The sequence below is a fragment of the Saccostrea echinata genome, unplaced genomic scaffold, assembly GCF_033153115.1.
Source record: "Saccostrea echinata isolate AGI-Se365-2 ecotype Australia unplaced genomic scaffold, CSIRO_AGI_Sech_v1 ptg000072l, whole genome shotgun sequence".
Taxonomy (NCBI): Eukaryota; Metazoa; Mollusca; class Bivalvia; order Ostreida; family Ostreidae; genus Saccostrea; species Saccostrea echinata.
The window spans coordinates 986,515-999,225 of NW_026889821.1; the positions used below are offsets into that span (position 1 = coordinate 986,515).

At 33.8% G+C, this 12,711-nt stretch overlaps 1 protein-coding gene and 1 long non-coding RNA gene across 2 annotated transcripts; one reads left to right on the forward strand and one right to left on the reverse strand.

The window, feature by feature from the left end:
- Positions 1-1,816: 1,816 nt before the first annotated feature.
- On the reverse strand, positions 1,817-3,687 carry LOC133176217 (uncharacterized). Its single transcript, XM_061311372.1, has 2 exons — positions 3,478-3,687; positions 1,817-3,326 (listed from the first exon to the last, which is right to left on the reverse strand). Exon 2 carries the CDS (start codon positions 3,199-3,201, stop codon positions 1,873-1,875), a length of 1,329 nt encoding a protein of 442 aa, XP_061167356.1. The 5' UTR covers positions 3,202-3,326; positions 3,478-3,687; the 3' UTR covers positions 1,817-1,872.
- Positions 3,688-5,315: 1,628 nt separating this feature from the next.
- LOC133176201 (uncharacterized) lies at positions 5,316-6,399 on the forward strand. The gene is made up of 4 exons (XR_009719401.1): positions 5,316-5,392; positions 5,708-5,786; positions 5,923-6,030; positions 6,288-6,399. It is a non-coding gene; the product is annotated as an uncharacterized LOC133176201 (long non-coding RNA).
- Positions 6,400-12,711: the final 6,312 nt, after the last annotated feature.

Genomic DNA, 12,711 nt, shown 5'->3' on the forward strand with positions numbered 1-12,711 from the left:
TTAAGGAGAAACAAATGAATTGTTGCCATTAAACGTTTGGACGAGCGCACAAACAAGTTGTGGGAGCCTTCGAAGTCAGCTGTTGTTTGTAAACATTTCACTTCAGATGACTACGTGACAGAGACTATTCAGGGTATTGTATAATGACAATTAATTATTAAATACTCAGTTTTAGACATCATATTGTTAATACCAGAATTGAGTGACCGTACGTACTGCGAACAATCTTAAATAAATGTTGTGTATATGGTGTATACGGTATGTATATTTGTAGATATATACAGGATTCCAATTTGAGATTTTTATTTAATATTGTGGAAAGAAAATATATTAAAGCTACGTTTTATTCACTTGATTTTTTATTATTCATCCATTAAGAGTATCAAATACTTTTTCGTCAAAAAGGTGGGGGGGGGGGTGTACACTGCATTGGTTTAAGCATAGAACTAAAGCAAAGGTCTATAGTTTGAGAATTCAGTACTTAAATAAACGTTGGTGCACAGTGTAATATGTTTTACTCTTTATATGTAGGACAGAAACCGCTATCTGGAAGACTGAAGAATACTGCTGTGCCAAGCATTTTCTTTTGGACAAAGGAGGCAGAAAATTCATCTGATCGAGCATCCAGGGCAGAAGGCAGGGATAGTAGAAAAAGAAAGTTTGACGAATTATGCCATGAAAATTTAGAGTCCAGTTTTACAGAATTAGACTGTGTGGAAGAAACTGTTCTAGCTGATGACTCAAAAGTGTGTGATGAGGAGGAAAAAATAAACACTGTTGAACTTTGAGACACCTGTACACAAACACAGTCACAGCCAATATTTTCAGTTGAACAGTTCGAGAAGGATGATTCAGCCATACTTTCTTATACTGGTCTTGAAACTTATGCCAAATTTCTGTTTACACTGCAGTCACTTGGTCCTGTTGCTTATTGTTTAAGATGTGTATTTTTCCAAGTTCAAGGGGTATCTATTCCCAATCAGTTTTTTATGACACTTATGAAACTACGAAGGTACACTACCAATTTTGAACTTTCAAGATTTTTCAATGTATCTGAAAGTACTGTTAAAAATATTGTTCTTACTTGGATTTTGTTTATGTCAAAACAATGGCGAGAGATTTCAATTTGGCCTTCTCAATCTCTTGTTCGTTATTTTGCACCATCAGATTTAAGGCAAAATTTCCCACTACCAGAGCCATTTTAGATGCAACTGAATTTCCTATTTAAAAAACCAAGTACACCTAGGGCACAGCAAGCCACATTTTCTACATACAAAAACAGAAACACAATGAAAGCACTAATAGGATGTACACCAGGAGGCCTTGTTAACTTTATTAGCCCAGCATATTGTGGGTCAACTAGTGATAGACAAATAGTTGAGAGAAGTTGTCTTAAAAATCTGTGTAATCAAGGTGACAGTTTAATGGCTGATAAGGGTTTCAACGTGCAAGATATTTTTGCTTCTAAAGATGTTACTATAAACATTCCTACATTTTTTAGAAATAGAAACAGAATGTCGGGAACAATTGTGCTCAATGACAGGAAGGTATCAAGTAAAAGGGTTCATATAGAAAGAATTATTGGACTTGATACAACATATAAAATATTAACACATCCTTTAACAAGTACCGAAGCATGCATGTCATCAGATATAGTTTTTGTCTGTTTTATGTTGTGCAATTTTCGCACTGGTATTGTATCATCAAATGCATAGGAAAAACATTTTTTTTAATATCTTTAACTTTCATTTTTAGAATGTTTTGTATTCTTGGCAGAAATATTGATGCTAGTTAACATAAGAAATATAAACAACACTACATGTGCTGTAGTCGGATAAGAAAATTTCTCTATTTATATTTTATTGCGCACATTCACAATGATTCACTGTAAGGCTTGTAGAAATATTTCTCAAGAATAGCTTGTTTGAAGTATTCCATGTAAAAGTTGTTTAGCTTGTTAATCATGTCTGCTATGAATGCATCATCACGTTTGATTTCAATGTATATGATGTCATTTACTTTTAAATTGTTTGCTAAACATACAGTAAAAATACATGCGTTTGCACCGGTACACAATAGTTGTCCTTGTATCTGATAATAGTAGTCATGGTTCTGATCAAGACAATATTTCCCTTCATTGGTCTGCTTTAAATATGGCACTGTAGAAGTTGAAATCCATTTATTTCTACTGACATATGGACATTTGACTTTTATGAGTTTCTCTTGATTGATGACTCCATCAGGTGATACAGCAAGAAAGGGGTACTCCTTACAAATGACAAGACCACTTGATTGAACATTGGTTAGTTTATCTTGTTCAAATCTCTTGATTGCAACAGATTCATGCCTGCGACCATGCTCAATTGAATTGCTTTTATTGTTTTTAATAACTGTAAGTGACATGGAAAGTTTCATTTTCTCAGTTCTATCAGTGCACTTACATATTCTACCAAATACCGAAGATGTTAAACATTTTGCTCTTTCCACCTTCCATGTTTTGTTTAGACTTTGCCTTTTTGTTGCTGACTTAATATTTTCAATTTGGGAATCTGAGTTTTTTGTTATTTGTAATTTTTCCAAAAAATTGTCCTCAGGAGATAATTTAAGATAATCATGCTCATGTGCTACTGCAATCATGTTTGCTGGTGTAAATGTCTGGTAGATTGGCATCTTGGAAATACCTGGGAAATTCAAACATACATTTCTAAAGTAGTGAGGATAAGATGGATTATTTCTGAATTCTTCAGGTTTTGGGTCAATAGCAATATTTGTTAATTCATCAGCACCAGGTAAATTCAGTTCATCAGATTTAATGGGACTGCCTTTGAAACTTTTACACTTGTGGAAAGTTTGCAAACGTTGTGTGCATGTTTCCTCGGTCTTGATAAATTTATTTTTTGCAAACATGACAGTACCATACATAACAGCAGCTACATGTTTGCAATGTGCATCACGCCCCATGCCTGCTGCACATTCGCACTGGGCCTCCAGAACAGACCCCTCGTTGCTCAATTTAATATCTATTGTGTAACAAACACCCTTTCTCATTTCTGCACGACAGTTTCCTTTTGTAAATGTACAGGCCGAACTGATGGATATACGGTAGTATGTCAGGAAATTGTCGTCATAAAGGTGAATGAAATGGCTTTCAAATTTCTTCTCAAACCTCGCAAAATAATTACAAATTGTATCCATAGTCATACCAGAAAAAAGGAGTGTCAGAATTTACGTCAGCGTATGTATCGTAACTTGGAAGTTGCATACAAAATTCTGGATCAATTTGATCAACTTTTCCGAAGTTGAAGTTTCTGTTATATGCTTCCAGTCTGTGGAAAATTAAAAGAAAAAGGAACTGTTGATATTTATAAATTACGTTTATTTAATTTATCGCCAGACCAATAAATTATTAAGACGAAGAGCTCACATTGTCCGCATGCAGCACGAGATTTTGTCATGCGGTTTTCAGTATCGAATTACCTGTCGACCAGTTCTTGTTTTCGACCCGTTATCCTGGCATTTCTTTTTCTTAGTTCATTTTTAAGATCTACAATTGTCATGGAGCCGTATTTTGAGTCACTCATCATTAATATTTCGCGTGTTAAATATATACAGTAGTTATATTACACTTCTCGTTGATCGCTGTGTTGTGCATCCAATGTAAACAAGAGATGCGATGGACCGGGAACAGTATCGTATGGAAAGCCATAGGGGACCCCCATGTCATGTTCTATATATTTCATTGTAAATCAATCCTGGCCGGTCAGGATGGTAATCATGACCATGTCAAGATTTCAAACATGACCAAGCCATGATTTTCATCATCTTAACCAAGTCAGGATTGATAACATGACCAACCTATCTTGGCCAAGTCAAGATTTATAACATGGCCATGCTATCTTGGCCAAATCAGGATTCATAACATGGCCATCCTATCTTGGCCGCGGTCATCATATAACATGGCCATGCTATCTTGGCCAAGTCAGGATTGATAACATGGCCATCCTATCTTGGCCGCGGTCATCATATAACATGGCCATGCTATCTTGGCCAAATCAGGATTCATAACATGGCCATCCTATCTTGGCCGCGGTCATCATATAACATGGCCATGCTATCTTGGCCAAGTCAGGATTGATAACATGGCCATCCTATCTTGGCCGCGGTCATCATATAACATGGCCATCCTATCTTCGCCAAGTCAAGATTTATAGCATGACCATGCTATCTTGACCAAGTCAGGATTGATAACATGGCCATCCTGTCTTGGCCGGTCATCATATAACATGGCCATCCTATCTTGGCCAAGTCAAGATTTATAACATGGCCATGCTATCTTGACCAAGTCAGGATTGATAACATGACCATCCTATCCTGGCCAAGTCAAGATAACATGACCATCCTATCTTGTCCAGGTCATGATTTAATCTTGACCAAGTCAGGATTGACAACATATGCCCATCCTATCTTGGTCGGCCAGGATTGCATTCCGCCAAGATATATTACTTCCAAACGCAGCCAAGATTTCTTCAAGCGTCAATCCTGGCCAAGTCAGGATGTATTTCTTCAAACGCAGGCAAGATTTCTTCAAGCGTCAATCCTGGCCTAGTCAGGATAACATTGCGCCAGGATGTATGACTTCCAAACACAGTCATGATTTATTCAAGCGTCAATCCTGGCCAAGTCAGGATGTATTTCTTCAAACGCAGTCAAGATTGCATTGCGCCAGGATATGTGACTTCCAAACGCAATCATGATTCGCTTGAGTATGATAATATGTAAGCGCTTCCCTAACACCGAAAAACCGCTAAAATGTGTATTGGGATTCCAGCCTCCCCGTTCGTCCCAGCTGACAAGTAAGGTAAGTTCAGGTGATTTTTCCCTTGTAAATCTTTATGAATAGCTTAGTTTGCTGTTCTAAACATGTATTTTACGTAATGGTTCTTTGGAATATATCATATGAACGGCATTCCAACAATCGAAGACATTCTGCAGTTTTCATCGAGGAAATTCGAATTTGTCTATCGACACATTTGTTATACAATTAAGATAAATGGCTCTTTAATTTTCTATGCAGTTAAGAACATGAAGAAATATTTTATTTCATTTGCATTTAGAATCAAGTTGTTTTACAATACATTCAAAAGAAATTTGCTTACTCTCTCATTCAAATATAGAACTCGGGGGCTAAATTGGAAGGGGGGCTTCATCCTGCTATATACAGATAAATTACAACACCTACTGCATTATATTTTTGCATTTTAAATGTAAACGTATCATCTATATACATTTTTTCTCTTTTTAGTACCAAGTAACAGTAATTTGTGTGTACTGAACCATCAACATATTAAACTGCAGATCCATACCGGCCAAGACTGGTGATAGATATGTATAGGTAGGTTTTCTTTTACTTCTTGTAATTTTGGGCAAATACATTAAACCTGAATTTTAGATAATATTATTAATGATCACATTATTAAATTATGTCTTTTTATGAAAAGATGCTTTTAATACATGGATTCATATTAATTAAAAAAAATAATTAGTAGCAAACAATGTTTGTGCAACTTCTTGTATTGAAAAAAAATATAGTTTCTTGAAAATTTAAATATACATGTACATGTATTCTTTTATATTATTTGTAGATACACATATATATATGATTAATGCATGTATATTAAAAATGTATTAACTATAAATAGTATTTTAGATTGACGCATGCTCAGCTGACTGGGGAATATGAGTATGGAAAACCATTTTGCAGAATTAGGAATGTGCAGCTGAAAGTGGTACACTTCATTTACAAGCATTTCAAATTTATAATTCTCTATATCTACTTTCTGTATGTTTTAACGAAAAGGAAACCAGCAATCATACATAATGGAATTACTTATACAGATATATTTTATGTTGTCCAATGTCAAGGTCAAAGATCAAAGGCCAAGACTGATGTCAGCTTGAAAGAAACCACTCTGTGTATTGGATTTGCAAGATAAAAGATGATGAATTAATGCACCAGTTTCAAGTCCAAAGGTCAGTACAGTAAAACACGGTTAATGTGAACATGCTTACAATGAATTGATGCTTATAGCGAATTGATTTTCATTGCCCTTGGCTTTAAATTACATTGTGAACTTAGCAGATATAACAAATATATGTTTTTAATGAAGTTAACAACTTGCATTGAATTTCATAATTTTTTAATTTACATATATAAAGTAACAAGATGATAATCATACAAGTTTCTATTTGTATTGCTAATCATGTATTGTTTCTTCTTATTCGAGGAGATCGAAAAGCACCATTTAGGTCAAGGTCAACTCCAAATATTGGTTAAAACCTAATTTGTACCAACAACTGAATCAAGAAGAGGGCAGTCTTGATAGGACACCCATAAAATAGCTAAACAGGTATAATTTAACAATTTCAAGTTCAAAGGTTTGTACATTTTGTTCAAATTGGAGTTTAAAATCAAATGGGGACCAAAATATTTTAGAGAAAATGCTTTTTAAATATTTTTAGTCAATTTTTGCACTAAACTTTTTGAAATATGCACTGAAATAGATTAATTTTTTTTCAGAGCTTGGCAATAAATGACACCTCTACCAGTTGCTGAATCGCCGCTCATGTATTGAGAGTATTTTTGGTTTGGCCTAACAGATGATGATGTGTAAAGAAAGAGATCTTCACTGAATTAGTTTTACATAGAAATGATAGAATTTAATCTTCTCAGATTAAGCTGTAAGCTTAAGAGAGCTTTTCTGATCATCCATTGTGCAGCATCTGTTTGTCTATATACTGTAATCATTTCAGACTTCTTCTTGAGAACCACTGGTTCCCCCTTCCAAGAGTAGATTATCAAGAAAGGCAAAAATGGGGTGGGGGAAGGGATTATTTAAAAATTTTCTCAAGAACCTCTCGGCCAAAAAGATGAAAGGTTTATGACAAAGGATAGTGTGAATTCTGAATTTATCAAATTGTGGTGACCATGGGTAGGCTACAATTGATCATTGATTAATGAAGTTAAGAGAGTCTAACACATGTTCATGCTTTCAGTCACATTTCGCTTTTGCACAGCTTCCTCCATGGTTAAATTTTCAAATGTGGAGAACCCTGGGTAGCATAGGTCCAAGATAGGGATCTAACTTTAACATGGAAATATAAAGGAATTTAAAGTTTTTTGATGTAGCATAGATTTTAAATTGATCATTTAATCAAAGGGGGTATGTTGGGGCTAAAATAAGAGGTCAGTTTGACATAAGAATTGATTAGTCGAGCATCCTCAGGGTAGTGCAAAATTAACTTCATTTGAATTGTGGCCCTTAGGGTGGAATCATAATGGGGGATCCAAGTTTTGCTGGGGAGTAAAGAAAAAAATCTTTAACAATCTTTTTTTTTGAAGAACACTAGAGCCAAAACTAATCACAATGCATTTGGCCAAGTGTAAAAACTATACAGTAGGGCTGTGTCAATATATCGATTAATCAATACGTATCAAATATTCAGGAATGTATCGTATCGAAAAATAACTTCCAATACGTATCGGGCAGGCAGTTTTTCTTATAATTCTGTGAAAAAGTTGGGAATTTCAGTCACCAAAGGTTATTTTTAATTGTTTTGAATTAAAAATGATCAATAGTGAAATAAACATTAAGGAGATAGCACATCTTAAATAACTATTACAAAAAACATAAACTATATTTTAACATTTTAGTTTTACAATCATTAGAAGTTTGAATTTGAAGTGTACTTTGTAAAGACAGTGAGATATGGACTTCCAATTTGGTAATAAAACACCCAGTTTTTATCAAATCTATGGATTAAAATGAATGATATACAAGACTTTTTTGATTGACTTGTTAAAGAATCCAATATATCGCATATCGCTTTATAAAATATCGTATCATATCGAAATATTTTGCTCAATACACAGCCCTACTATACAGGGGCAAATTGTTTTCATAAGAATGAAGAAATAAATTTTTTTTTCATTTAAAATATTCTGAAGAAAACAGGACCAAAGTAACTCAGGTGAGCTATGTGGTTCATTTTTCTTTGTTTATTCTGTATGTGTATAGAGTATTTTTTTGTTTCTCAGGCAAATACTATGTAGTATGAAAAAAAACCTTATTCTTGCATTTTAGTATAATTGTTTTTAATATCTTGAAAGGTCCTTGATACAAGAAAGCAGTCTGTGTTATAGATAATGTGCATTTTACATCTTGTACTACAACATTTTACTTTTTTATTGGTGGTGGGGGGGGGGGGGGTGCTGTTATTTACCTTTGCATATGTTATTAAAAACTGAAACTGAACTTTTAAAGAAATGCAACAAGAGTTAAAGCATATATATATATATATATATATATATATATATATATATATATATATATATATATATATATATATATATATATATATATATATATATATTGTGTTGTATTTTCTGAGAAAAGAGACAAATGTTAACCATGCAGAGTTGTCAAAATAACTACGTGTAACAAGAGCCCCAAGGACCTTGAATGGATCTTCTGATAAATTGTACAACCTATCACTTCTATTTGAAGCCTCTTAGTATCCTATATAATTGATATGAAGCCTTGAAATCCGTAAAGTAGGTCAATTGACCTACATTTTGGTTAGCATACTCTGAGAACCCAAGATTCCTGAACTGACAAAGTTCGATGATTCTAAGCCCTTTATTATCTTCAATATTCAGAAATAAATTTTAAAAGGTAGGTCATGATGATTTACTTTTTTAATTAAAATACTGAAAGGACCCAAAATGCATTAACTGACAAAGGCTGATGATTCTAGGCCAATTAGTGTTTAAATATTTGAATATATCCATAAAATTCTAAAAGTAGGTCACAGAGACCACTTTAAATTTGACACACTTAGTCTGAGGACCAAAGATACATCAACTGGCAAAGTTTGATGATTCTTAGCCAATTAGTACCTGAAATATTTAAATATAGCCATAAAATTTCAGAACTAGGTCACAGTGACCTACTTTTCAGTTGACATTCTCATAGGATGCATGATGCATCAACTGACAAAGCTTGATGATCATAGGCCCTAAAGTATTTAAAATATGCCTCTGAAACTATTTGAAAACAAATGTCTGCAAAATTCAAAAAGTGGATCACTGTGACCTATTTTTTAATGAATGTGTTTTAAGGTGCCAAGATGCATCAACTTACAAGGTTTGACGATTCTAATCCTCACAGTATCTTAAATATTGACCTAAAATGTTTTGGAAAATTCAAAAAAGTAGGTCAAGGTGACCTACTTTTGAGTTGACGTTCTACTAGGACCCAAGATGCATCAACTGACAAAGTTTGATGATCAATTTGAAAACGAATGCATGCAAAATTTAAAAAGTAGGTCACTGACCTACTTTTGATTCAACATGATATGAGGTCTAAAGCATCAATTGACAAAATTTCATTATCCTAGTCCTTACAGTAAGCAAAGTATCAAGGTTTATCAAACAAAACATAATTTTTGGTCAACTTTGAAGTGACCTCAAGACAGCGCCCTTTGGCCCAGGGTGATGCCTTGAACAACTTTTAATCTACAAAATATCCTCATCCTTGTATGTAAATTTGGCGATAATCTGCCCTATGGTTCTTGAGAAAAATTTTTAGGAACCAGTACTTTTGGTTTTATTTTCCTAGTTATCACCCCTTGTTTAAGGGTTACATCCCTTGTTTTAGTGTAAAAGAGAGCCCTTTGACGAAGGATACTCTGTGACAAAGAACTGGGTACGGTAAGCCCAATAATCGGCCCTGTAATATCGGCAAAAATTAAACGCAGGTTTACATTTTATCAAATGTATCAAGTTACTGTTGAGGTTTCCCTGTGTGTGAAATAGTTAACAATTTTTCTCAACTCAAGCGCCCTTTCATTTATATAATGTTTAAAACCGGTCTTATTTTCCGGAATTCCCTTATTTTGGACATTTTCCTCCTCTTCAAGTCTATATTTCGATATGGCCGCATCAGATTATGTATGCGAAACTTCACAGAAAGAATAAATATAACCCGATTTCTAATATTAAAAAGAAAAAAATGACCTCACAGAAGTGCGGCCACACCCGTTTTTACAAAAAATTGAAGTTGAAAATGCATTTTTGGATAGACGTCACTTTTCTCCACAATAAATCTATACTTTTAAAGAAATAAATTGTTTAATTCTGTATCTGAAGGTTTCATTATTCTTTTTATTGTCTTTTAAATTCAATTTTGCATTTGAAAAATAATTTAATACTATTTATGCAAATGAAAACCATATAAACCTTCCTCAGTGAAATTTATAATGGGACATAATATGTAATTAATGACGCCATGCATTGAAAAAATGGCGTCACAAAGAGCAATCATGTTGAAAATATGTACTTGAAACAAATTCTTCCGTCTTTGCAACTGTGATAAATATTCAATCAATATTTACAGCGTAAAAAAGTAATAACGACATAAGTTGGGCTGGTTCAGACGATTAAGTTACATTTAATTACATGTATAGATGTACCTCCAATTAAACGCGCGTCTCCTTCAGAGTAGACATTGACTTTATTTGACTGTTCAAGAAAAGGTGTTTTTTTTTAAACATTTTTATTGAAAATCATCAGCTTTCTTAAGTATATTTTATTCGTTTTCAATTTATATATGTGTGGAATTCATAAATATCAAAAGATAATATATGTAAGTAAAGGGGGGAGGGGGGGGGGTAGGAGGGAAGCTTGGCGTATACTAGTAGAAGTCACCATTTGAACATTTTTTCAAAGTCATTATCCTTGTCACTGTATTGTTGCAGATTTTTATCTGACAAAAGTAATTATGTCAGAAAGGATTCTAGTGTTTTATCGCATAATCAGGAAGTGCTTCATATATGACTAAACACTTCTAAATCTTCCACTGCCGACCTACATTTACTTATTGGAGGTCTGCAGCTGGGAATGGAAAAGTTCTTATTTACACTTATTAATTATATATATACATTAATCTTATACATACATTTATCATGCTGATCGGAATATTGACATCAGTGTTTTTAAGTAAAATCGAGTTTAATTTATAATTTACAAGGAATAACAGATAAGGAAAAATTAATTATGTTGACAAACTAAGTTTATAAGGCTTATAAATCTAGACCGTGTGTACGTTTTCGGCATTTTCTACGAAAATTTAAGTGGCATGATACAATCAACCTTGTTTATTGTCTATAGATAAAGATTATCTGTTCCAAGTTCTGGAAGAAATACAAACACGATCATTTACTACTTGTGAACAAGACACCCCCCCCCCTTTCCGCTCCATAATCGATGATTTAACTCGATTTTTTTTTCAGAAATTATTTTTCTAATGCATTTTTTAAGGCATTTCAAGTCTTGAAATGAAAAATGAAAAAAAAAAAAAGATTATTCTATAGATATGTACATGTACCTGTATAAAAAACGAATGTACATATTAACTACACTACTAGTATATGTTGATAATCTTGAAGTAAGCGAGAATTTTTAAAAGGATTTTATCCAGATTATCCATGAAATAATACATTAAGTATGTCATAGGAAATATGTTCAGTATTCCAATGGAACGTTCATCGGGGCTGGAGAATTAAGGGCGGGGGGGGGGGGGGTTGTCCTGCCCAGTATCACCTTTGTGAAAATGGTGCACATTATCTCTGAATTTTAAAGATTTCTATGATGATAATCCGTTCCGGAAAAAAATATTTAAAGTAATTTATCGTTACTACAACGAAGGACAAATGTAAAGATTTGTGGAGGAAATGCCCCAGAGAGTTAATGTATCCGAAGGAAGTGATAACATTATCATTGTCACTGAAATATATCAAATATCCTACCTATGGTTGTGTAACATGTAAACATCAGGAGGAGTTCTAAAGCAAAATCATTATCTATTTTAAAGCAGTTTTTGTCTTAGTTGATGTGTAGTCATATAATACATGTCAGCAGTTTGTTAGATATATTTTTAAAGATTTTTTTTTTATCAGACACTAACATGAAAAAGAAACATAATCAGGCGATACAATCCAGGAATGACAAGGATAACTCTTTATAAACACTGTGACGTGTTTTACTTATTGTTCCCACAACTGACAAGTAACAAAATAACATCAGACTTCGTATAATTTGATACATGTAACTGAACTAGAAATAAAATCTCTATGTAGCATATCAAAAGGAACGTGAAAGAGAATTTTGATTCTTTTATGTGTGTTCTGTTATTCAGCATTTCGATTATTTGTATTTTGTCTCCATTTAAATAGAAATGTGTGTGTGTGTATGGGGGGGGGGGAGGGGGGTACTGATAATCAAGTTATACATGTACTTTAATGAGGACCAATAAAAAAATTTCCATTCGACTGTGACCGTTGATCGATCTTTTACTGATCGATATCAATGCAAGTGTCTGCCGCTTCATGCTACATTGCTTTGCATGGTCGTAGGAACCGGGGGGGGGGCACGGAGGGCCGTGCCCCCCCCCCAATAATTTTGCCGATATATAGATTACTATAGAAAACATTGATACTTTATGCTTTTGTCCCCTTAATAAAAACGTCTGATGACCTTTTTTTTTTTTTTTGCTTGTCAGGACATTTTTGGTAGTGCCCACTGTCAACTGAAAAATGTATGGCTGTGCCCCCCAAACTTAAATTGCTTCCTAAGGGCCTGCTTTGAAGACGACA

Excerpts from the sequence above, each read along its gene's own strand:
- LOC133176217 (XM_061311372.1), bottom strand. The coding sequence starts at position 3,201 with ATGACTATGGATACAATTTGTAATTATTTTGCGAGGTTTGAGAAGAAA.